The sequence below is a fragment of the Populus nigra genome, chromosome 17 (genome assembly GCF_951802175.1).
Source record: "Populus nigra chromosome 17, ddPopNigr1.1, whole genome shotgun sequence".
NCBI classification, from domain to species: Eukaryota; Viridiplantae; Streptophyta; class Magnoliopsida; order Malpighiales; family Salicaceae; genus Populus; species Populus nigra.
Genome location: NC_084868.1, coordinates 12,511,665 through 12,534,345, shown reverse-complemented (window position 1 = coordinate 12,534,345; position 22,681 = coordinate 12,511,665). Strand labels below are relative to the sequence as shown.

Sequence of the window (22,681 nt, the reverse complement as noted above, 5' to 3'; positions counted from 1 at the left end):
CTTAAAATTGATGAGCCAATATGAAAGCTTCTATATAGTTGAGCAACTGCCACGTGCATCCCCCAACAGTCAAATCTACCAGCATAACCATGGTTAGCTAAGTTAAAATTTTTAAGCTCTCTCAGGACTCAAAAGAGTCTAAGATTCCGTACCAAATAGCTGACACGTGTTCCCCCTACCAACGCGGTTTCTCCTCCTCCACCGCCCTATATATCCTACCCTACATCCTTCCCTCCTCCTCCCTCCCATTCCTCTCCAAGAAAAGAATTCTCTCCAAGTCTGAACACCATAACCTTGCTTCCCACCGGTCACCACTTCTGGTCGCCGGTCAAACCAAACCCTTATTGACTACGTTACTCCTTTCCAATTCCTCTGCCAGCCCTGCTTTAGATGCTCACTTCTTGCTACAAAATGCATTGAAAAACACCGCAAAGTCGGCTTTTTCTGCGATTTTTACGTTGTTTTCTTAAAGTTTCACAGCACCAAGAAGCACAGCATAAGGGAGCTAGCAATATGGCATCATCGGAGAACTTGGCAAGTCTTGAGCCATGGAATATGATGTTTAGGCCAAGTTTGTCAGATTGTTGGATTTCCGAAGCTTATGCTCGAGACACGGAAACTATAACAAAAGCTCTCCAAAAATCCCTCTTTAACAATATAGATGATATCCCCATAAACACCAACACAAATGATAACAGCTCTAACTCTTTCTCCATCACCGAAACGTTTTCTTCAAATTCAATCAACCCGTTTACCGGCCTAATCGAGACGGCACCCCCGACTCCGACGCCCTCAAACGTTTCTGGGTCGGACCCAGAAACGGCTGGGGTCACGAAACGCCATCGAAACCCTGTGCCGGGTGCTACCGGGAAGGTCTCGAAACGTAAGTCAAGGGCTTCGAAACGGTCTCAGACCACTTTTATTACAGCTGATCCGGCTAATTTTAGACAGATGGTGCAACAGGTTACCGGTGTTAGATTCAATAACCCGCAGGTTTCAATGGTTCCTGTTTTGAAGCCTGAGCCTCAAAGACTTGGTGGCCGGTTTCAAGGGGGTAGTGGGTGCTTACCCACTCTTGATACGTCGGCGTTTCTGCTTGATCACCATCAACAGCAGGTGGTCGTGGGTTCAACTTCTGGTTCTAGTCCTGGGTCTGGCCCAGTTTCTTTTACTCAGCAGCCCATGATGGGTGATGTTGGTGTTGGTTCAAGTGGTGGCATAGATTTTGACACTTTCTCTAGTTTTCCCACTCTAGAGTCATGGAAAGTAGTGTGATAATTAATAAATTTAGGGTTTTTGTCACCTCCCAAGTGAAGGTTTATGTTATCTGTTTATATTTTTGGGGTCCCTTGGTTTAGGTTAGTCTCTTTTATAGCTCTGTTTATTTTGTATTTCTGTTTATGCAATGTAAAACTTTATCTTATTCCTAAGTATTAAGGCTTTATGATATTTAATGCGGGCTTAATTTAATTTTTGAGTTTAAATACAAACCTTGGTACATTGTGTCGAGCAAGTCACATGGAGTGGCACACGAATTCAGGCAACTTTTCTCTCGTGTGAATAATTTCAGAAAGTGGAGGTGCCTTCTTCGCTCGAGATTGGCTAGCATAATTTGCTTGAAAATGGCATCAATCATTGAGATATTGGCTGCTTGATGGGTTGTCGTTGTACAAGTTATCAACTAAATCTTGATTGGAATTGTTGCTGCCAAGACGAGTGCCATTTTGGCACTTGCTTAGCTGTTTTTCTTGTGACAGAAGCACCTTTTCTTCTGTGATTTTGAATCATTACTGTAGGGGATACCGCATGTTTGTTTTTACCTCTTTAAAGCATGTTTTTTAAAAATAAATTTTTGTATCTTTTGTTTTGAATTAATATTTTTTTTTGTTTTTTAAGTTATCTTAGCATGCTTAAAGTTAAAATAACTTTTAAAAAATTAAAAAACATTTTAAAAAATAATTACTAGCATCTATTAAAGTGGCTCTTGAAAGGCTTTTTTGCACTATCTTAGTTACTATTTCACACTTTTGTCTTTATTTGTGAGATAATTAAAACGCTTTTTGTCTCTTCTGTTAAAAATTACTAGATCTTCGTAATAAAATTTATATTATTTCTTCCTTATTCTTGACATACTGTCAAGTTATATTGTTATGAATGGTGTCTGTAATTTTCAATTAAAAATATATAAAAAACTAAATTTAATATTTTTTAAATAAAAAATAGTTTAAAAAGCTAATTGAAACACAAAAATAAAATTATTTTTTGTTTTAACAAACTCGAATCTGAAGTAATAACTTAAGTTTCCCAATGATCCAAACTATACAAATTTTATTGATAAATGTAAGAATCTTAACAGCCTCCTACTCGGATCTAAAGTAGAGAAACGTGAATTTTTCATTGATGCAAATCATCCTAATTTTATTGACAAACCTAATAAAATTAGGCCATGTTTGATTAATGTTTTAGGATAAAAAACATAAAATAAATTTATATCCGCAAATAGTCTTAAAAATGAATTTATATATATATATATATATATATATATATATATATATATATAAAACAGAAAGGAGATCTCCTCTCTATTCTAAATGCATGAATCTCTTCCATCCCACGATAAGTCAAGGAAGATAGCTAGCATGTTTAACGTTTTGAGATGGGCTCTAATCTTTTCCCATAAAGCCATGTTCAATTTCTCAAAAATTTTACAAGGAGCCATGTATTTAGGCAGTCCTAGCAAATCCTGGTGGCAACGGTGTCGTCTTGCTTGCTCTAAGAATATTCAGGGGTGTCCAAGACGTGAAGAACAATGTATCCCAGCTAGATGTACACAGATGGAGAGCAATGCCTCCCCTCTCCTCCATTTTTAAGAAGATGGGCACAATCAAATCATGAAACGGACATCCGAGAGGGTAAAACCTTGACATGATGCTGGAAATAATTGTTTTTCTGGAGTAATGATGCTTATCATCACATAATTATATGAATCTCAGCGCTAATAACGTGCTTAGGAATAAGAATCATGAACAGGGATTGACATGCGTGTTGGATATAGTTGGCAAATTTTGGAGTTTAAGAGAAAATCCTCAGAGAGTAATCCCATATTTTTATTGTCATTAATTGAATTTCCCATCAATTTCTTGTCAGCACTGGGCCTCCACATGCCTTTTGCTCCACAGTCAAATAAGATTCCCAGTGCCTCCCTTACGTGAGGAGCTGGCAAGGAAAAAAATAATCTGGATTATTGGTTTATCAAATACATCTAATCAAGTATTTTTATTAAAATAATATATTTTTAATATTTATCTAAATTGGTTGGAATTTAGCAAGATATTCTACAGTGAACTTAGATTTTATTAGATTTAGTGCCCGTTTATATATTTACACGGTAGCTTTTACTTTTAAAATAAATTGCATATGTCAAATGTTTGGTAATATAGAAACATAATTTACTATTTACATTGGATCCATTCAAATTTTGTTAAAATTACATGTTTATAAAAAGTAGCTCTCAACTATTTTTTGCAAACGAGAGTTGCTTTCTGCAAACATTTGGATACCAGAGAATAACTTTACTGTTTTGGTCGGACGGAGTCCGGTCTAAAGTTAAATGCATTGAACCGGATTCGATCTAGTTAAAAAAATTTAATTTTTATTTTTATTTTTAATTGTGTTTATTTAAAAAATTAGAAGGAGATCACTTGATGACGTAACATTTACAGAATTTAATCGCAATCCCAATTTTGTTCTTGATAATATTTTACCCGATGTTGTTATGCGCTTAAAAAATCAAGGAAACTGTAGTTCTTGTCATATGATTTTCGTATGTGATGAAATTATAGATAGTTTAATAGATATAAGTATTATTTATTTCATGATGTAATAGTAGTAGTTAAATCTACAATATTTAAATTAAAAACCATCAATATATATATATAACCTCAATTTGAAAAGCATTCTTTTAACCAAACACATTAAACTACTTTTTGTTCAACCTTAATTTCAACCATAATTTTAACTAAACATACATAAATACCAAACCAACCTCAACTAAAAATATTTTTTGTAAAACAATTTTTTTCAAATCATAACCACAAAAGTTACCATAATACCAAACACAAAATATTTTTATTCAGATTAAAATTTAACTAGACTCAAGTTTTTTATTGTAAAGTTTTTAAATTAATTTGTTAGATTAGACGATGTTTAACAATTATAATGACTTTTCCTTCCTAGATAAATACAAGTTGAAGTTATATGTTTAAAAACAATATAAATTATATTTTGAGACTTTATAAGTTAATAGGTTGAATTGATTCTTTGATATGGTATCAAGGTTTTAATAACCAAGTGGTCAGGAGTTTGAATCTTACTACCCCTATTTATTTGATAAAAAATAAGCACAAAGTAATATAAACATTTACAAGTTTCAAGCCTTTAAAGAGATGTGTTAAAAAATAATATAAATTATATTTTAAAATCTTATATAACAACTTAAATTATTGAATTGAATTATTTCTCTAGCAATGTATATATATATTGGTTGGAAAACATACATTTACGAAGAATCAACCAACTTATTTTATATTTCATGATTTTCCCACTTCAAAACTTAAGGTCACCTCCCCCAGCCATTGCAAGTCATCCCCTAGATGACGCCTCTCCCTTGCTGTTTGTTTATTATTGAATTCAAATCCAAATGATAATATATATAAAGAATTTTTTTACTATTCAAACTATGCCATGGTATTGCGTTCCAAATGAAAATTATGTAAAATTTGATTTTTTTAAATTAATAGATTATTTTAATGTGTTAATATAAAAAATAATATTTTAAAATTAAAATAAAATATATTTTTAATATATTTTTAAATAAAAAATATTTTAAAAAATAATCACTTACTAAATACTCTATGATAGAAGGTGGTTGCTATGGAATTTTCAAATGCCCTTTTGCAGGAAAGATTATCACCTCTTAAATCCAATAAATAATTGAAGATATTTAATTAACAAATCTTACTGTGCATGCTCATTGACTTCTTCGCTAAGATTGCAAAAAACAAAATAATATATAAAACCAACCAACACTTTACCCTAAAAATATGTTATCTTCTAGAACCAAGGATTTATAATTATATTAATTAAGCTGATCTCATGAGATGCATAGTTCTTGATTTGGAAATATAAATTCATTATCTTTAACAAATTGACATTAAAAATACATGAGTGGAAATACTTGCTTAAGTCAAAAGATTTAATAAATTAAAATTTCAAACCCCTATAATGTGTTAGGTGGCATCATCAGCTTGACTTAGGTCTTGTGACCCTTTTTTTCCCAAGGAAAAATATATTTAAAAACAGTGAATTGTTCAAGTGATGCAACTTGTTGAGATGTTTATTGGGATTTAGTGCATTAAATGGATTATTTTAGGTAGGAAAACCCATATTTCTTTTTAATTTTTTTTCATGCCAAATTAATCTAACATTAGCACAATTAAGGAGTTGACATAATCAAACAACTTGAAGATACAAATCAATAATCTAACCATATAGTGCTGCGAGAAGAGTGGAAATGAATTTGTGGTGTCACTCTCAATATGATAGCGAAGTCTAGCCCATATATTTTTTGATACCACTTAATTCTAAATGCAATTAGTCATAGTTTCCTGAGTTTACAAATGCATAGAAAATTAAAGTAATTAGTCATTTTCCTACTTTTCTTTTTCCACAAAGCACCCCCCCCCCACCACCCAAAAAAAAAAAAAAAGAGGAAGAAGAAAGAGGAGGAAAAATGAAGAAAAGAATCCCTTCCATCGTGTTGATTATGGTATATAATGTTCTTCTATTTGTATTTTGATTCTATATATATATATATATATAAACCTTTGCTTGTTTTCAAAAATAGGATTCGGCTCAAGATTGTTCTTACATGCCCCCTGTTTTGTGATTTGAGATTAAGATCTTATTTTCACAATTTATTTTATTTTATTTACTGCCAACCCAAATATGAATAATTTATATATAGAGAGAGAGAGAGCACTCGAACTCAAAAAAAAAAAAAGGATTAATTAAAACACACAAGTCAAACAAATTATCAACATCAAATTAACTATTAATTCCAATGAAGTCAATTACACACAAGCTAACCATCAATACTTGCTAGCACAAGCTTTCCATATACAAACAACCTCTTCAAGACACTACAACAACAACAAGATTTGATTGTAGCATAAGCTCCCATTTGCTTACCATGGAGGACATGGCCTGTTCCTTTCTCTTGTTGAAGAAGCTAATTTCAAGAAAAAAAACACAACACAGTGACTTTGGCAGTGGTACAATACAGACAATTACAGTGGTTGTGGCTGTGGATATGGAGGCATGTATTCACGCCTCTGGCTAGCATGTATTGGGTCATTGTCAAACCGTTCAATTAAAGCCGAAAAATTCCATTACAAAAGAAAGAATAAGATGACCCATGCCATCACGTAAGCATTTGAAAGCTGTTTTTCTTAAAAAGGTGGGTCTGAAAAAAATGTCCCAGGGTTGTTTTACTTCCAAAAATAAAATAAAATAAAAATTGAAAGTCCACGGTCATGTTTTATAAAGCTATTCGAGAGAATTAAGCAATTATAATTGTCTTTTTTTATTTTTTTTATTTTTGTAAAGGAATTAGACATCCCATGCCATCACGTAAGAATTAATTGATTTATTTTGAGATCTTATAAAAATTGATCCAAAATTAATAATTCCTCAAAAGTTATTTTAATAAAAAAAATTAGTTTCCTTAGGTTTTGATTTCATAAATAAATAAAGTAGAAAGCAAACCAGATAGCTATTATAAATTAAAAATGTATTAAATTAAAACCCGTCAAAAACAGCATAACCAAAAGGTTTAGGAATTAAATTAGAATTTTTAAAATATAAAATCAAATCAAACTGATAAATTTGATTCAGTTATTTGATTTAGTTTGGTACCGTTTTTGTTTTATAAAATAAATTTGGTTGAATTTTTTTTTATCCATGCCGAGTTGCTTAAACACATGTTCCGACAAGAAATATATAATGGTGGGAAAATGAACCCAACCCATTTTTCAATATACTCAATTAACATGTTTATTGTACTAGAATGGAACATTACTTTCAAGGGTTTACTTTGATCTATTTCTAGAATTTGAGCTTAGTTAGTTTCCTCCCACCTAATTCCCACGATCGAGCGCGTAGTATTGATGTCGATTCTAACACGACAAGAAATGTGGAAGAACAACGATCGCAAGACCAACTTTCTGAGCAAATTGCTTAGCTCAATTGGCATCCACATCTTCTAGTTTTCCTTGCAATGAAAAGAAGACTGGTTGCTTTAGTCTTGTTGAATCTTGGAAAATTTCCATGCATGTATATCCGCTGGTTTCCTTCGAGCAGCCTCAGGATTGCTAGCTCTTCCTGGTATGACTGTTCCTCTAAATCCTGTGATTAGATGGAAAGATGCAAGAACAATTTTCTTATCTTTCATGTTCATGGGGTCTTTAGCATTAATCTTGTTATAATAATTAATTAAATTGAAACGGTCCTCTGCCTGGGTTTTTCGGGGGTGTTTCTAGGTCTTGTCCTCGCATACAATTTTTTCTTCACAAGCTTCAAGTCTACGGTACTCGTGCAGTTTGGTTAAATCAATCCACTCGTAACAAAATAAAAAATTCGTGAAATTTTACTCTTCCAATGTCGCATGAAGTTTGAGAATCTTATAAAAAAACAAGCAAGGAGAGCATATTTTACATTAACATATCAACCCCTCATGTTCCATCGTACAAACAATCAATATAATTAATTCAGAAAAACTAGAATAAATGGTAAAACCTGGTTTAAGGAACTTCTTAGGAAGTTCTAAATTTAAATCCCAGTATTACATGATGTAGAACATAAAAAAGCAAAAAGAGATTTTATTTATCTAAATATCAGCATGATAAAAAGTAATTTACTAATCGTAATTATAGTTATAAGATTCAATTTGGAAATTAACTTAGTTTAAGACTTGGAGCTATAAATCAAGTGGGATGATCCTTGAATCAAATGGTTAATCCAAGTTTTGTTTATATATATATATATATATATATATATATATAATTAGGATTGTAAATATTAAAAAAACAATCAATAAAAACTCTAAGTAGTGTAATTTAATTAGTTATGTTCTAAATTTGTTTAATAAAGTTTATTAGTTCGAGTTTTATAAATTTTAAAGTCATTTGAGACTTACATTATCATTAACTTCATGACACGTAAAATTAATTAAAATATACATAAATTAATTTAAACATGTTAAATAAAAAAAATCAAAAAATAAATTTACTTTGGATGCTGAGCTATCTCGAAACCAAATATAATAACACAGTAAAAGGTCAGAAATGGAGGGCTGTACTTGATTGTACAATCTTGTTCTTTTCTGCTTTGACTGACTACGACTTGCCTCTACCTCCCCACCACATCAAAGACTTTTTGACTTTCTGTGCCGTGTCGTGTAAATGAACAACCACGTGTCCTCATCAGCACCTTCTAGGTTAGTCGTCCTGCCATAGATCACCCACGAGAATCCAACGGTTGACAGCTAATGTTGACCAGCACCTGAGAGGAGGTTCGGAGGATAGAGCCTGTATGGCTCGACGGTGAGCTGCATTAAAGATGATGAGAATCCTATCTATATTTTTGAACTTTCATCGAAGATTATGGTGATCATAGCTCCCAAATCTTCGACGGGACTTCCTTGATGTGGATCTATTTAATATTTTATAATTTGTAACAAAAATCCTTGATTGATAACACTTGTAGATGTTTAATGCAAAAATCATTGCATTGTAGCTCAAAATCTTTACATGCTTTCTTCTAGAACTAGGAATAATTTCTCTAAATTGAAATTCATCTCGAAAGGGATAATTTATCCTTTTTACTGTGATTCCACGACCGGTTTATGTATATACTTGGTTGGAATACCATAATAATTTGTAGAATATATTAAATATGATTCATTTAACACATCAATTTATATTAAACACTTATTTGAATGATTTTAAAGTTTTTTTTTACATGTTAGTTTATATATCAATCAAGATTAATTATTTTTTAAAATAACCTTAAATACATGTTCTCGACATCAATTTAATACATTTAAATAAATAATTTCTCTACACTTAAATACAAATATAAGAGTTAAGAAAAAACAGATATTTAAACACAATACCTATCATATCATAGTTGTTAAAACAGTGCAAACTTAGTAGGTGGACTAAAAAAAACCAAAGATTTAAACTTAATCTGGATAGATTTTTTAGCTGGATCAAATAAAATATTAATTTACTTGATGATTTTTAATGATCTAATTGACCTGTTTATACCCCCGTTCAATTCTAGCCAATTCAATGCCAGTATTTTTTAAAATGTATATATATAAATCAAAATAAAATCATTTTAATAAAAATAATTTATCTAAATCAGAGTTTATTAATGGATATTAGAGGGGAGGGGGGGGGGGGGGCACAATCATAGGAAATGGCAGCAGCAAGCAGGCAAGTGGGAGAAGTTGTTGACCGAAAAGCAGGGATCGCTTTTCGAGAGAGAATCAGGAGTTTACCAACGACTGACGTGTCAGTTGACTTTGGTCTGTCTCTGTCAATCTGCAGCAGTGCAGTGTTAAATAACCATACTTTATTGTTTTCCATTCTCCCTTACATTATTGGCTTCATCACTTACCTCACGCTTCCCTTTGCATTTCGTCATCAGCTTTTTATTACATATTTCGTCTGACTTGAAATGCTATTGTTCTAATAATACCAATAATAATAATAATTTTTAAGATATTTTTTAAAGAAAAAAAATTCATCTTGAAGCTACATTGTTATAATAATAGCAATAATAAATTAATCACAAGATATATGTGTTAATGTATGAGAAAACACATTGAATTATATTGTAAAACTATACAAATAATTTTATTTTAGCATAACATTTTTTCTCAGGAATCAATGATTTTTTTTATTCATTCTAAGAGATCATAATTTTATTTGTGAGAATAAAAATATAAAAATGCCAATAAATCTAAGTGCTTCTATATATATATATATATATAGCGATTAATTTACATTTGGGGGCTAAGGATGAGGTGCAAGGCAGTAGGACTCTTGAATAGAAGACAGCACATTACTGGATTTTGCCTCAGCGTTGATAAACAGGCCCACAGCCCAACGTGAGTGGACCATTCCACTGACCTAGGTGAGCCCACTGCAACCCATTTCAGTTTTTTAAAAATGACATTGTTTTAGTATTAAAAAAAATAAAAATTAAAACTACTTGATAGACTTAGATTAACTCTTTAACCTGTTGATTGACTCACCCAACCCAGACTTAAACCGCGTTTTATTATGATTATCAGAATAACTGTGGCATGATTGAAGCCCATATGGGTCCCTTGAGTTTTTGGGCCGTTTATTGGGCCCTTTTTGTTTGACCTTTATAACCCCCTCAAATACTAAAATGTTATTTTTAAAAAATTAAAATAATATCATTTTAAACAAAAATAAAAAAAAATAACCAAGCCTTTATAGGTTTTTATAAGTCAAAGATTAACTTATTAGATCACTTAGGTGTGACAACCGAGTCATTTTCAATGGTTTAAAATCCTAGATCTCGAGTTAACCTGACAGCCAGGGCAGACTAAATTTGGTAACTATGCTAAAAACCGCATGAATCATGCAGTCTCTCAAATGCTACACGCTTCAAGAAAGGAGGGGGAAAACCTGAAGTTTCAATTCTCGTGTAATTTGTGGAGGGTTAATCCTACAAAGGACAATGGTCATTTCATACAAATATAAGAAAAAAGAACAAAAGAAAGAAAAAGGCATGAATGATTTGGGACTTGGCTTAAACTGGCAGCAAGGAAACCTTTTGTTGTTTTCAATCTTGTACTTGATATCCATAGGGAAGATTGAGTTGGCACCTAACGAGCATTCAATCTAAGAAAAGGGTTTAATACTTTTGCGAATCACAAATACACAAGAGGTAAGGGCAAAAGGGTTCGTGAACCAGGTTCCATACACTTGAACAGTTCAATGTGACAAGACTCTTGAGTTATGCAGATCCAAGTAAAAATTGTTTCAACATATGTGTAGAACCCCAGATGTTTTCTTCAAATTCAACTCTTTTCTGTGCATTTCACCTGAGAAACAACAAGCTTGGGGGTTTAATGACGGCACTCTCATTAGAATACATGTTAACAATGAGTGGATATAAAGGCTTCCTCAATCCATAGTTATAGTTTTTAGCTAGCTGGACATATCCCACCACTATTCTAGACTTGTAAAGTTGCTTACTGCCAATGAGCTTGTAGCTCAACCGGCATTGTCCTCCCTCTCTTAAAGATCCCACGTTAGAGCCTCTTAACAAAAAAGAAAAAAAAAAGTGTTGTACACTGCAAACTTTTCAAATGCAAATTTCCTGCTATTATTTCTATTACATGAGCTAGAGGTTAAAAGCATGATAAGAAGGAGCTACTGCACTGAAGGCACCGTAGGAGAATGTTCAGAATCAAATGCTGATTGCTCATGGGAATACCGATCTTATGGCTCTCGAGGCAACTCTAGTTAGCAATCCTTTGGATCTAAACAATCTTGCAATCCTAAAAGAATCATCTTCTAAAACACTTAATTCATATCAAACCCAATAAAAAAACACCGTGATTAATTAGGTATAGAAAGCACGGGAAAACTAATCTTCATGGTAAGTTCTGTGGTTTCTCAGAAAATAACGTACCTATTTTGGGAGAACCTCTTTGTGAGCTTTGAATGAGAGAATCACATTCCAGACTAAAGCAATAACATTAGCAGCAAGAACCTGAAATTGGTTTTTAAGTGAACGGATATTGGAACACAGTAGCCAAAATCGCTAGCAAAAGTTACAATGATTGTCAACATGAATATTATAGCAAAATTTAACACTAACTTGACTCTCTATAACAGCTTCGGAGGTGAATGGTAATGGTACCAAACCTAAATATGGCCAGCATGTGATGTGCAGATAAATGTAGGAACACTCTACCACTTCACCATCAGACAACTTAATTTGGCCACAATTTTAGCTCATTTCTGGCATTGTATCAGATGTCCGAAGCAAGTAGGGAATGCAAAGCTGTTCCCCTTTTACTACTTCAAAGTTTTTTTTTTTTTCAAACCAACACTTCAAAGTTATCTAACCATGTAAGACATGTAACATGCTAACAACCACAAATGTATAGACACATGATGCTCATTCAAACCTGAAATTGCTGTGGGACAAAACGGAAGTTCAGAAATTGAAATGGTATCCACAGTTGCCAATTTGCAAGAACAGCAGAAAACCATTCCTGCAGAAAAAGAATATTAAGAAAAGTTAATGCTGAACAATCCTTCCAACTGGCTGTGTTCAATGGTTTATAGACATAGAAGCCACAGAAAGAACAGAAAGGGATGCCCCTAAGTCTTTAACACAACCTGCTGAAGCTTAGGTATGACTTGTGATGGCCTTCCCTCCAGCGTCACCAATGTTGACAAGAAAACTCCAATGAATATAGGAGAAAAAACAAACTGCAATTATTTTAGAATACATAGAACATATTTAGCTCAGCAGCACAGATGTTGTCATGAAAATTATGAAAGTCAACTATGAAAAATTTGGCGTCACCTGATCAGCTAAAAGGCGCAAGAATGCACCTGATGCTCCGGGTACTGTTACCAATTTACTCAAATATAAGTACCTAAGAAACACCAAGTCAAGTAATGAAAACTTAGCAGGATCCTATAAAAGCAGGTGTGTTTTCATGTTTTTTTTTTTTTAGCAAATTCTGGTTGACAAGATAAGCATATGCATTGGAGTACAGTAGACACCAAAACAATTTGGCGGCTAAGAAACACAAACCAGTGCATCATTAGTATTTAGTCAAACAGAATGGATCATCCAGACTTCAGGCAAACAAAAATGCAGAGTCATGTTTGAAGGGTAGAACTTCAACTGCAAATATTGAGGCAAAAAGTTTTAGGCTGTTATTTTCATGAATGGCTTCTCACATGCGTTAATTTAAACTCTACTCACTAATCTTCTCACGCTTGCAAAACCAAAATATGAAAAGTCTGAAGGATTACCAGATATGCAATGTAGGACCCACCAGTACCAGCCCCAAGAGTGTAAACAAGAAAGTTCTTTTAAGGTCTAGGGATGGAACTTGATCAATCACAAGCTGAGGCAGAAAAGGCAAAGATTTAGAAAAGTTATACATGAAATGGTCTATAACAAGAGCATGTATTAAAAATAGCTTAATAACTACAATTGAACATGGCAAGGAGTTCTTAGAAGATGCCATAGCGTAACTAGGACACACACACACACACATGAGAGCATATAAATGAAAAACTGGGCCATTGTTTCCTAATTCAAGGTGACACCAATGTTAGTAAAACTTGAGTTTGAACACTCTGCAGTTCAAAAAAAAAAAAGTTTGGATGTTCTTACAGGCACTTCAGACCACCCTAAAGGATAATTCAGTGACATTTACTTATTTAATATCATTATTTTTTTTTATATGGGGGGGGGGGGGGCTGGAAATCAATTGTTTTCTCAAAGACTGTTCACACCTTGTTTGGAGGCATTCAGAAAAGAGATAGATCATTCAAAAACCATAAATGCAAAACCAAAGTTGCCAAAATTCCACAAATTGATGAAGTTGAACTACCATATAGATATCATAAAGTTTATAGATCAATACTTAGACCAGCAGTTTCAGTTCATGACACATCCATAGGTCGCTAAATAAAGCATAAACCACTCATCTTAGAGATCAAATGAATGGAAATCAATACAAAGAACAAACACTCACGACATATATATGAACAGAAAAAACCCAAAATAAGTAAAACGTGGAAGAGAGATGCACATTTCGCTAACATCTGTTGCCATAGCCTGTAAAATTACCTGGCAGATCAAGTCTCCCATAAGAGTCAATATTGCAGAAGTTACAGCTTTAGTCAACACAGGGTAATTTGCAAGAAGATTCAAATACCTGCAATAACATATAACTCAATTTGAGCTGAAAGTGATCTTGTTTTTAATATCGGTTATTGGTGAGAGATTATATCACAAATTGCAGGAGAAAAAATAAATTCAACGCAGACAAAGATGACAAATAGGGTACAGCATGTACATACAAAAAAGATTCCATACTCCCATAGATTTCCACTTTAGGAGGAGTTAAGAAATATCTGATTAAACATTTTTATTGCATTCCCAAGACAACAAAATAGAATTTTACATACTATCAAACACCAATGTGAAAAAAAAGCTTGCCACGCAGCATGAACCAAAAAGAACTAAAATCACCAACAACGTAAAAGCTGAACAGATTAGCAAAACTGACAATTCATCATTACCATGAAAGGAAGGACCAGTTACTATTTCCACCAGAACCACTACTAGCACCACCACCTTCACCTCCACCACCAGAAGAGCCTCCAACCCCACCAGAACCACCAGAGCCACCATCAGAAACAGCCAAGAGACGAGATTGATCAACACCCAATTGCCTATATCTCTTTCTAGTACCATCCAAGTCCTTAAACACAGCTCCATGACTATAATTTAAAGAATTTGAAAACAGAGTAGAAGAAGAACAGGCCCTGAATCCAGTTATCTGAACAGGGTTCAAGGAAAGCTGAGTTCTTTGGCTAGAATGAGAAGTGGGTTTGCATGAAAAACCCACAAAACAGTATAACAATGGAGTCTTACGAGTGAGAGATACTGGGTTTGGCACCATTTTTTCTTTGAATGGAAAAAATGGCCTTCAGGGTTTAAAGGTGGTGTTTTTTTTTCTTTTTTTAAAGATCAGGTTTTGTCACGGGTAGGGTTTTTGGCTACTGGAGGCCAGGGCAGAGGAAAAGGCTTTGGCTGTAGCAGTGAGTGTGTGACACACTTGCAACTTAACTCTTTCGTGCCTCTGCTTTTGTTTGTTTTATTGACGCAGGGGAATTGAAAAGGTTAAAGGTAATTGCTACAAGGTTAACCTTAATGTGGCCCTAATGTATTACCTCTAGTGTAAAATGAGTCTCAAACATTTTGATTTTATCAATTTTATCCCAATGTAATCAATATTAGATAATGCAACTCTTCAGGGTTGTTCGAGAATGTGGTTGCTTTTTAAAGTACTTTTTATTTGAAAATATATTAAAAAATATATATTTTTTATTTTTTAAAAATTATTTTTTATATCAAGGCATCAAAATGATATAAAAACACCAAAAAAATATTAATTTGAAGTAAAAAAATATAAAATAAATTTATTTTTTTCAAAAATACTTTTAAAACTAAAAAATAAACAAAAATAATGGTTAAAAGAATTGATCGACTTAAGGTCTCATATGATAAAGCCATAAAGTTCAGATCATTGAGGAGCAGATTTAACATGCATGCACACATATACAAAAAAGAAAAGTAGTGTAATTTTAAAGGGTAGTTCAACTAGTAAGGTCTTGAGTTTGCTTCCTGATGGTTTCGAGTTCGAGTCCCTTAAGGGTCACTGGAAGTTTATATGATTGTTAACTTCAAGGCTTGTGGAATTAGTCGAGATGCACGCAAGCTTACCTAAAGATCCATGTTAATAATAATAATAATAATAAAAAACAGTGTAAGTACTGCTATTTGATGTATCTTACGGTCTCCATTAATTTCTCGGTGTCTCTCATGAATTCAATCTTCCTAAAGTCTAGCCAGGATGTCAACCATGTCGATTCTTTCTTCTGGTGATTCATTTGAACATTGCAGAGCCCACTACATTATTGATGTGGCACATTGCTCCTTATTTGCTGAATAGCCATCTCTTCGATTCATCTGGTTGCTATCCACAATTTCAGTTCCTAAATCAGGCAATGATTCATTGAGCATAAGAATCTTATGTCGCTTATAGTGTTTTTTTTTTTTTTTAATTCAAAACTTGAGTCAACTCTAGTAAATTCAGGTTAATCCATTCTAGGTTAGAGGGTCTTGACAGGAGCTCTGGCAGCAATATTTTTGAAATAAAATTGGGATTAATGCCTCTTCAAATGGTCATGCAACTGTTAAAGTTCAGATTATTGACTAGAAAATATAACTTACACAACCGGAAAATGGAAGGGGCAGTGAGGTACTGGAAGGTTCTCTCAAGAACTCCACTTTGATCTTTTGAAGCCTTGCCAGGATATCGAGTGTGTTGATCCTTTCTTCAGGTGATTCATAAGTACATTGCAAAGCCAACTTCCATTATAGATGTGACACAGTGCTCCTTACTTACTGAATATCCATCTCTTCTATTCTGCATGCATGTTGCTATCCACAATGTCAATTACGGAATCAGGCAAGGATTCTTTCACCAATCTCTTTAGGCTCATTTCTCCCTCAAACATTTCATCAGCAGGCTTTTTTCGCGTGAACATTTCCATCAACATGATCCCAGAGCTGTAGACATCAATCTTGGTGGACACAAGACCATCCAGTCCATATTCTGCACAAGATATTTAGAATGTCATAGGATTTGATTTATCAAATATTTTGAAGAACAAGCATCACCTGGTGCCATATACCCTATCGCGGCAAGGGTCTTGGTTTGTGCAATGGATTCGCATTCACCTAAGAGTTTTGCTATGCCGAAATCACATCCGTGCGCAACCATGTCCTCATCTAGTAACACATTGATACACAGAGCCATAACTTCCAACGCCCAGCAGATTACTCTCATGAAATTCATTTGTTGAACGCAGAAGTTCAAAGTATGAAATTCTTCTCTGGATTGCTGTCAATGGCAAGGGTTGTGGAACTGAAAAGATATATATCACTCACAAAAGCCAACACGGTAATAAACTGTACGGAAAATCCACAAGTATGAATATTTTTAAAATTGATAACCGAGTTCCAATTCCCAGAACAAGAATTTAAATAGCTTGTCCTAATAGAAAATAGAAATAGCATAGAATCTGAAATTAATACTAAAATAAAAGGAAAAGATAATTAGAAAAGCTAAAATTTTGAAATAAAAACAATTGAGGCGATTTTGGAGATTTAGATCACAAAAAAAGACTTAAAGGAGGATTTTGACCTAAAAAATAGTTTCCGATGGCCTTCACACTTTATATTGAAGTGCCTTTTTGATCGGTATGATTTGAACTAATTAGATACCTAGATCAAAAGGTTATCGGCTCATGCGTGTTTGTCCTTTCAAACTATCTTGATGGCATTTGCAGATTGCATGTCAAATCTTTAGACACAGCTCATCACTGTAGTTTTAAGAATTTAGAACAGAATCACACAGAATAACTGGCCCTGACTCTAGTCATTTAATAGAAAGTTCTTAGGTTCATATGAACTCTTGTTTCTGCTTTCAGCCTTAGGGATTGCAGAAAAAAGGCCTCAAAGTTATAAATATGGCCTATTACAGTCCATTATGGTCCCCTGAGAGCTTGATTTAGGAACACATGTGCTTGTTTTCTACATGAAAATGAAATAAAGTAGAAGTTGTATGAAAGAAATTTTACCTTGTATAATTATAATAACAATTCATATGTGAACATTCTAATTTAAGACTGGATCAATGTTGGATAATCTCAGTGATGAAAAACTTGATTGAATTGAGATTCAATTAACTAAAAAAAATAAAAATTAAGGCCTCCTCCAATGATAAACACTAATGATAAAGAGACAAAATTCATTGTATTGACCATCAAATTTAATTCACACAGGAAAATTGGACAGCAATAAACTAGAACAAGTTGATGTATGTTATGGCCTCCGCCTCTCAGAATCTCTCAAGAATTCCGCCTTGATGTTTTTAAGCCTTGCCAAGATTTCAACCATGGCCATCCTCTCTCCAGGTGATTCATTGACACATTGCAGTGCCAACTCCATTATAGATGTCACACAGTGCTCCTTCTTTAAGGAGTAGCCATCTCCTCTATTCAGCATGTTGCTATCCACAATGTCTATTACTGAATCAGGCAACGATTCTTTGACCAATCTCTTCAAGCTCATTTCTCCCTCGAACATTTCATCGGTAGGCCTTTTTCGCGTCAGCATCTCCATTAACATGATTCCAAAGCTATAGACATCAATATTCGTGGACACGAGTCCGTCCAATCCATATTCTACAGTTGACAAGAATGTTACAGCGAGGATGTGATTTCCCGAATATTTAAGCTAAAGCAATGAACATATTCTGTTTTAGGGAGAGTACACATTACCTGGTGCCATATACCCTATTGTGGCAAGGGTCCTGGTTTGTGCAAAAGACTCATTTTCACCTAAGAGTTTTGCAATACCAAAATCACATACATGCGCGACCATGTCTTCATCTAGTAACACATTGCTCGGTTTCAAATCACAATGCACCACAGGAGATGGATAACCGTGATGGAGATACTCTAATGCTGATGCAACATCGATCATTATGTTCACTCTTTGAATGATGTCCAAGCAATAGTTGTGGGAGTATAACCATTTCTCCAAGCTTCCTTTAGGCATGTACTCCAGGACTAAGGCTTTGAAGTCAAGATTAGAGCAACTACAGATAATCTTCACAAGGTTGCGGTGTCTAATGTTGCGCATGACTTCGCACTCTGTGTCAAAACTTCTGAATGCTCTTTGCAATTGCAGATTAAATATCTTGACAGCAACATTTAGCCCATCTCGAAGCCTCCCTTGATAGACAGAGCCAAAACTCCCTGTGCCTAGTAGATTACTCTCATGAAATTCATTCGTTGCATGCAGAAGTTCTAGGTAAGAAATTCTTCTCTGGATAGCTGTCACTGGCAAGGCTTCTGGGATTGGATCTTTTCTGTATCTTCGTCGACATCCCATGACAAGAAAAATGAAAGCCACCACAAGCAGTATAGATGCAACAGTTGGTAAACGGAACCTTAGAAGTCTGGATTTAGTCTTTGAATCTTTACGAGATTCAATGCTGCAAGGTGGGACTTGCAGCCGAGATGGGCCGCATAGGCCCTTATTCATAATAAAAGAACGAGCAGTAAAATTTGCGAACGGTCCTCCTCTTGGAATTTCTCCTTGTAGTCCGTTGAAAGACACATTGAAAAACTCCAAATATCTAAGTGCCTCTAGTGACTTGGGAATCTCACCAGACAAGTTATTTTGTGATAGATCTAAGAGTTCCAGGCTTACCAAACCACCGAATGCTTCTGGAATGGACCCCTGAAAGCTGTTTTTGGATAATGAAAATCTTATCAAGTTCTGGAGTGAACCAATTGTACTCGGAATATTACCTGACAACTGGTTGCTTGACAAACGAATTCCTATTGCAGCTTCCATTTCTCCAACTTGCGAAGGAAGAGATCCATATAGAAAATTTGAATGCAGATTCAAAATCAAGAGATCCTTTAGGCTCCACAGAGCCATAGGTATGGTAGAACTTAATTTATTGAAGTGAAGATAAAGGTTTCTTAGAGACGTGAGATTCCCTATGCAGGAAGGTATCTCTCCAGATAATACGTTATTGTTTAATGTTATGTCAGCCAACCTCCTTGCAAGACATATATCAGATGGAATGGAACCATTAAGATTGTTTTTAAAAAGATCTAGTACTTGAATCTTCCTTAGCCCTCCCACTGTTGTAGGAATAGGTCCCATCAGACTATTCTCTTCCAAACTTAAGACAATTAGGTTGCTCAAGTTGCCAATCTCACCTGGAATATTGCCTTTGAGCTTGCTGGCGTACACATAAAATTTTGTAAGAAAGCTGGATAAATTCCCTACGGAATTGGGCAACATGCCATCTAAAGGGTTGTCCCCAATATGCAATTCTTTCAACTGCCTACAATTTGTCAAAGAGGTGATGAAGTTGAGTGTCTGACTGGAAGGGTGATTAGTAAAGGAATTGGATTGCAAACTGAGGACTTGCAGCGCTCTCAAATTTCCAAATTCTTGTAGAACATTTCCAGTCATCTTGTTAAATGACAAATCAAGTATCTCCAACCTGGACATATTCCCAAGAAAGCGTGGCATTGACCCTGATAACATATTATCACCAACATGGAAGCCAATCGGTATGAATTGATGAAATAAACTGAAAACTGAAAGAGTGTGTGTGTGTGTGTGTGTGTGTGAGAGAGAGAGAGAGGGTATCGAACCGACCTGTTAAACCATTTAGATTTAATTGCAGTTCCTCCAAGTTAGGAAGATCAATGCTGTTTTCTTGAGGTATTGATCCTGCCAAAAAAAAAAAGTGAGGCGTATAATCTTTTGATGATGATGATGATGTAGAGGACATTAATATTCTAGTTTATATTAAGTTGGATGAAGTTGGTTTCTTGTATATTTAAGAAATTATAAACATTTTAAAGAAAGACTACATAAGAGAAAAATATAAAGCAATAAAATATAAATTAGGATTCTACTTGTATGTATGACCCTTTTTGGTCAAAATTTCTGTCTTTCTTGGTGTTTTTTTCTTCTTCTTATCAGGTTCGGTTTAATAGGAACAATAATCAAACCAATCTAATTTGACACTTAGAATTAGAACAAGGCAAAAGATAATGGCCTTTTGTTTTATCTGAACAAGTAAACTGGGACATCTTTGATCCAGGATTCTTATGTAATAGAAGCTCAAGAATTGTGTTTCCGAATGAATATAGCTTGGTAGATGTTGCAAATAAGGAAAATTATAAAACGAAACAGAGAGAAAGCAAGAACGTATAAATTCTGTGCGATACTGTAGGCCTTCCACAGGAAAATAAGGTTACAAAATCTGACCATTTCGAATAGGGATTTAATGACAGGGTTTCTTTATGCACTTATACGACTTGTGCTCTGCTTTCTGTAGAAGCATCTCAAACTATAAACGACTGTGTTCAAGGTGCGAAGAAAGAAGAAAGAAAGCATTGTTTGAATAACATGGTTAATGGGTATATTTGAAGTTAAATTAAAAGTAACATCCATTTATTTTTAGAGTTAAAATTTTATTTAAATTTAATCTTTAATATATATTTTTTAACATACAATATTAACATGAATTAAAAAAAATAAAAAATTGATCTTAAAGAACTCTAAGTTGATATATTTTGATGAAACTTAAAGCCATTTAAAAAATATAGATTCAATTTTTGATTTAAGATGACTAATTAAAAGTTGATAATATGAGAATTAATTCTGATTATTATCATAATTAATTTTTCAACTTTTTAACTTTTAAAATCCACTATAAAAAGAAAAAGTGAATGAAGAGTTCCTACTTAATTTTTATACACTCTTGATCATCTTATATTTTAGTTTTTTTTTATGCTTTGTTTTTTCTTTAAAATCTAGAGCTAATGTTCATTTTGTTATGAAATATTTGAGTTATATAAATTTTTATTCAAATATCTTATTTAGAAGTAAATCTAAACCAATATAGTATTGTTGAAATCTTGAAAGATATACTGCAAACATCTTAGTTACACAAGTAATAAATAATAAAACTTTAAAGATAAAAAATTCATCTTTGACAACAATAAAATTTTTATTATTTTAAAATATTTCAACAAGTACATATCCTTTTTTATTTCAATTTAAACATATATAGTTATTACTATTATTAGTATGAATGCTAAAACTTTGATTTTATATCAATTATAATTTTGAATAAATACTTAATATGCATACTAGTATTTTATTATTATTATTATATCTATATTGAAAATATGTCCAACATGAGTTTTTTTTTTTGCATGTTTATATATTAAAAAAATTATATACACTCTAGACTTTCATTGATTTTTTTTTAATGTTTTGTATATTTTAATGTTATTATAAACTTTAACATCATTACTCACAAATCTTAACTATATAATTATGCCCTCTATGATAGTCAAAATTAAATAACGTGAAGGAACCACCAAGATTGTAATACCCGTCTAAATATAGTTGGACCATACTATTCGGCAGGTCCTTAACTATATAATTATGCCCTCTATGATAGTTGATTAGATAATTTCAAGCATGAGCATGTTAAGTATCTCTCGATAATGTTTCAATATTATATAATTGGATGATTTTTTTTATTTAAAATCCACAGGTATAAGAATGTTAAATCCACCTAGATCATGAGATCATAATAACTTTAAATAAAATAAATTATGAAATTTAATTTCTAATAAATTCATTCTTGAATAATAAAATTAAGAAAAAATTAATCTAAAAAGGACACAATAAAATGATTTTTCTGAACAAAATTATGAATTTAGATAAAATTTTGAGAATGTCATTAGGAATCTTGCAAGGCTTTTCTAATATATAATTGCTCGAAAATTTTAACTTGAGATATACCAATATGTGAGGAAACCTTTCATAAAATTTATATCCAATCCAATAATTGGTTTAAGAAATATAATTAATACTGTAAAATTAGATATTATTTAAAAAAAAATATAATTTGACCAGAATGGAATGAAACCTGATATTCAGGCTGGAATTTGAACAAAATTTTTAGAATTAGCTGAAATTCTAAACGAGATAAAATCTTTTTTGGTTTATTTTATTTTTAAACTGAAATAAAATATGCTAGCCATTCCAAACGGAATGAACAGAATCGACGACCTCCTGACAAAAAAGATAAGATTTGACCTATGTGAACCAAATAAAAGTTTCTTTCTATCTTCAC

At 33.1% G+C, this 22,681-nt stretch overlaps 3 protein-coding genes across 5 annotated transcripts; 1 reads left to right on the top strand and 2 right to left on the bottom strand.

The window, feature by feature from the left end:
- The first annotated feature begins 218 nt into the window (after positions 1–218).
- Positions 219–1,454, top strand: LOC133676518 (calmodulin-binding protein 25). The gene has a single exon (XM_062098198.1). It carries the CDS (start codon positions 514–516, stop codon positions 1,273–1,275), a length of 762 nt encoding a protein of 253 aa, XP_061954182.1. The 5' UTR covers positions 219–513; the 3' UTR covers positions 1,276–1,454.
- A 9,319-nt stretch (positions 1,455–10,773) lies between these two features.
- LOC133676835 (protein sym-1-like) lies at positions 10,774–15,017 on the bottom strand. 3 transcript variants are annotated; one of them, XM_062098603.1, is made up of 8 exons: positions 14,442–15,016; positions 13,987–14,074; positions 13,161–13,255; positions 12,703–12,775; positions 12,513–12,605; positions 12,299–12,385; positions 11,797–11,877; positions 10,774–11,203 (listed from the first exon to the last, which is right to left on the bottom strand). In XM_062098603.1, exons 1-7 carry the CDS (start codon positions 14,822–14,824, stop codon positions 11,797–11,799), a joined length of 900 nt encoding a protein of 299 aa, XP_061954587.1. In that variant the 5' UTR covers positions 14,825–15,016; the 3' UTR covers positions 10,774–11,203. The 3 variants fall into 3 exon arrangements, with proteins under 3 accessions (XP_061954587.1, XP_061954589.1, XP_061954588.1); XM_062098605.1 differs by lacking the exon at positions 10,774–11,203 and adding an exon at positions 11,220–11,686 and having other exon boundaries at positions 14,442–15,017; XM_062098604.1 differs by lacking the exon at positions 10,774–11,203 and adding an exon at positions 11,220–11,662 and having other exon boundaries at positions 14,442–15,017.
- A 2,797-nt stretch (positions 15,018–17,814) lies between these two features.
- LOC133676985 (probable LRR receptor-like serine/threonine-protein kinase At3g47570) lies at positions 17,815–20,028 on the bottom strand. Its single transcript, XM_062098808.1, has 2 exons — positions 18,273–20,028; positions 17,815–18,176 (listed from the first exon to the last, which is right to left on the bottom strand). Exons 1-2 carry the CDS (start codon positions 20,026–20,028, stop codon positions 17,815–17,817), a joined length of 2,118 nt encoding a protein of 705 aa, XP_061954792.1.
- Positions 20,029–22,681: the final 2,653 nt, after the last annotated feature.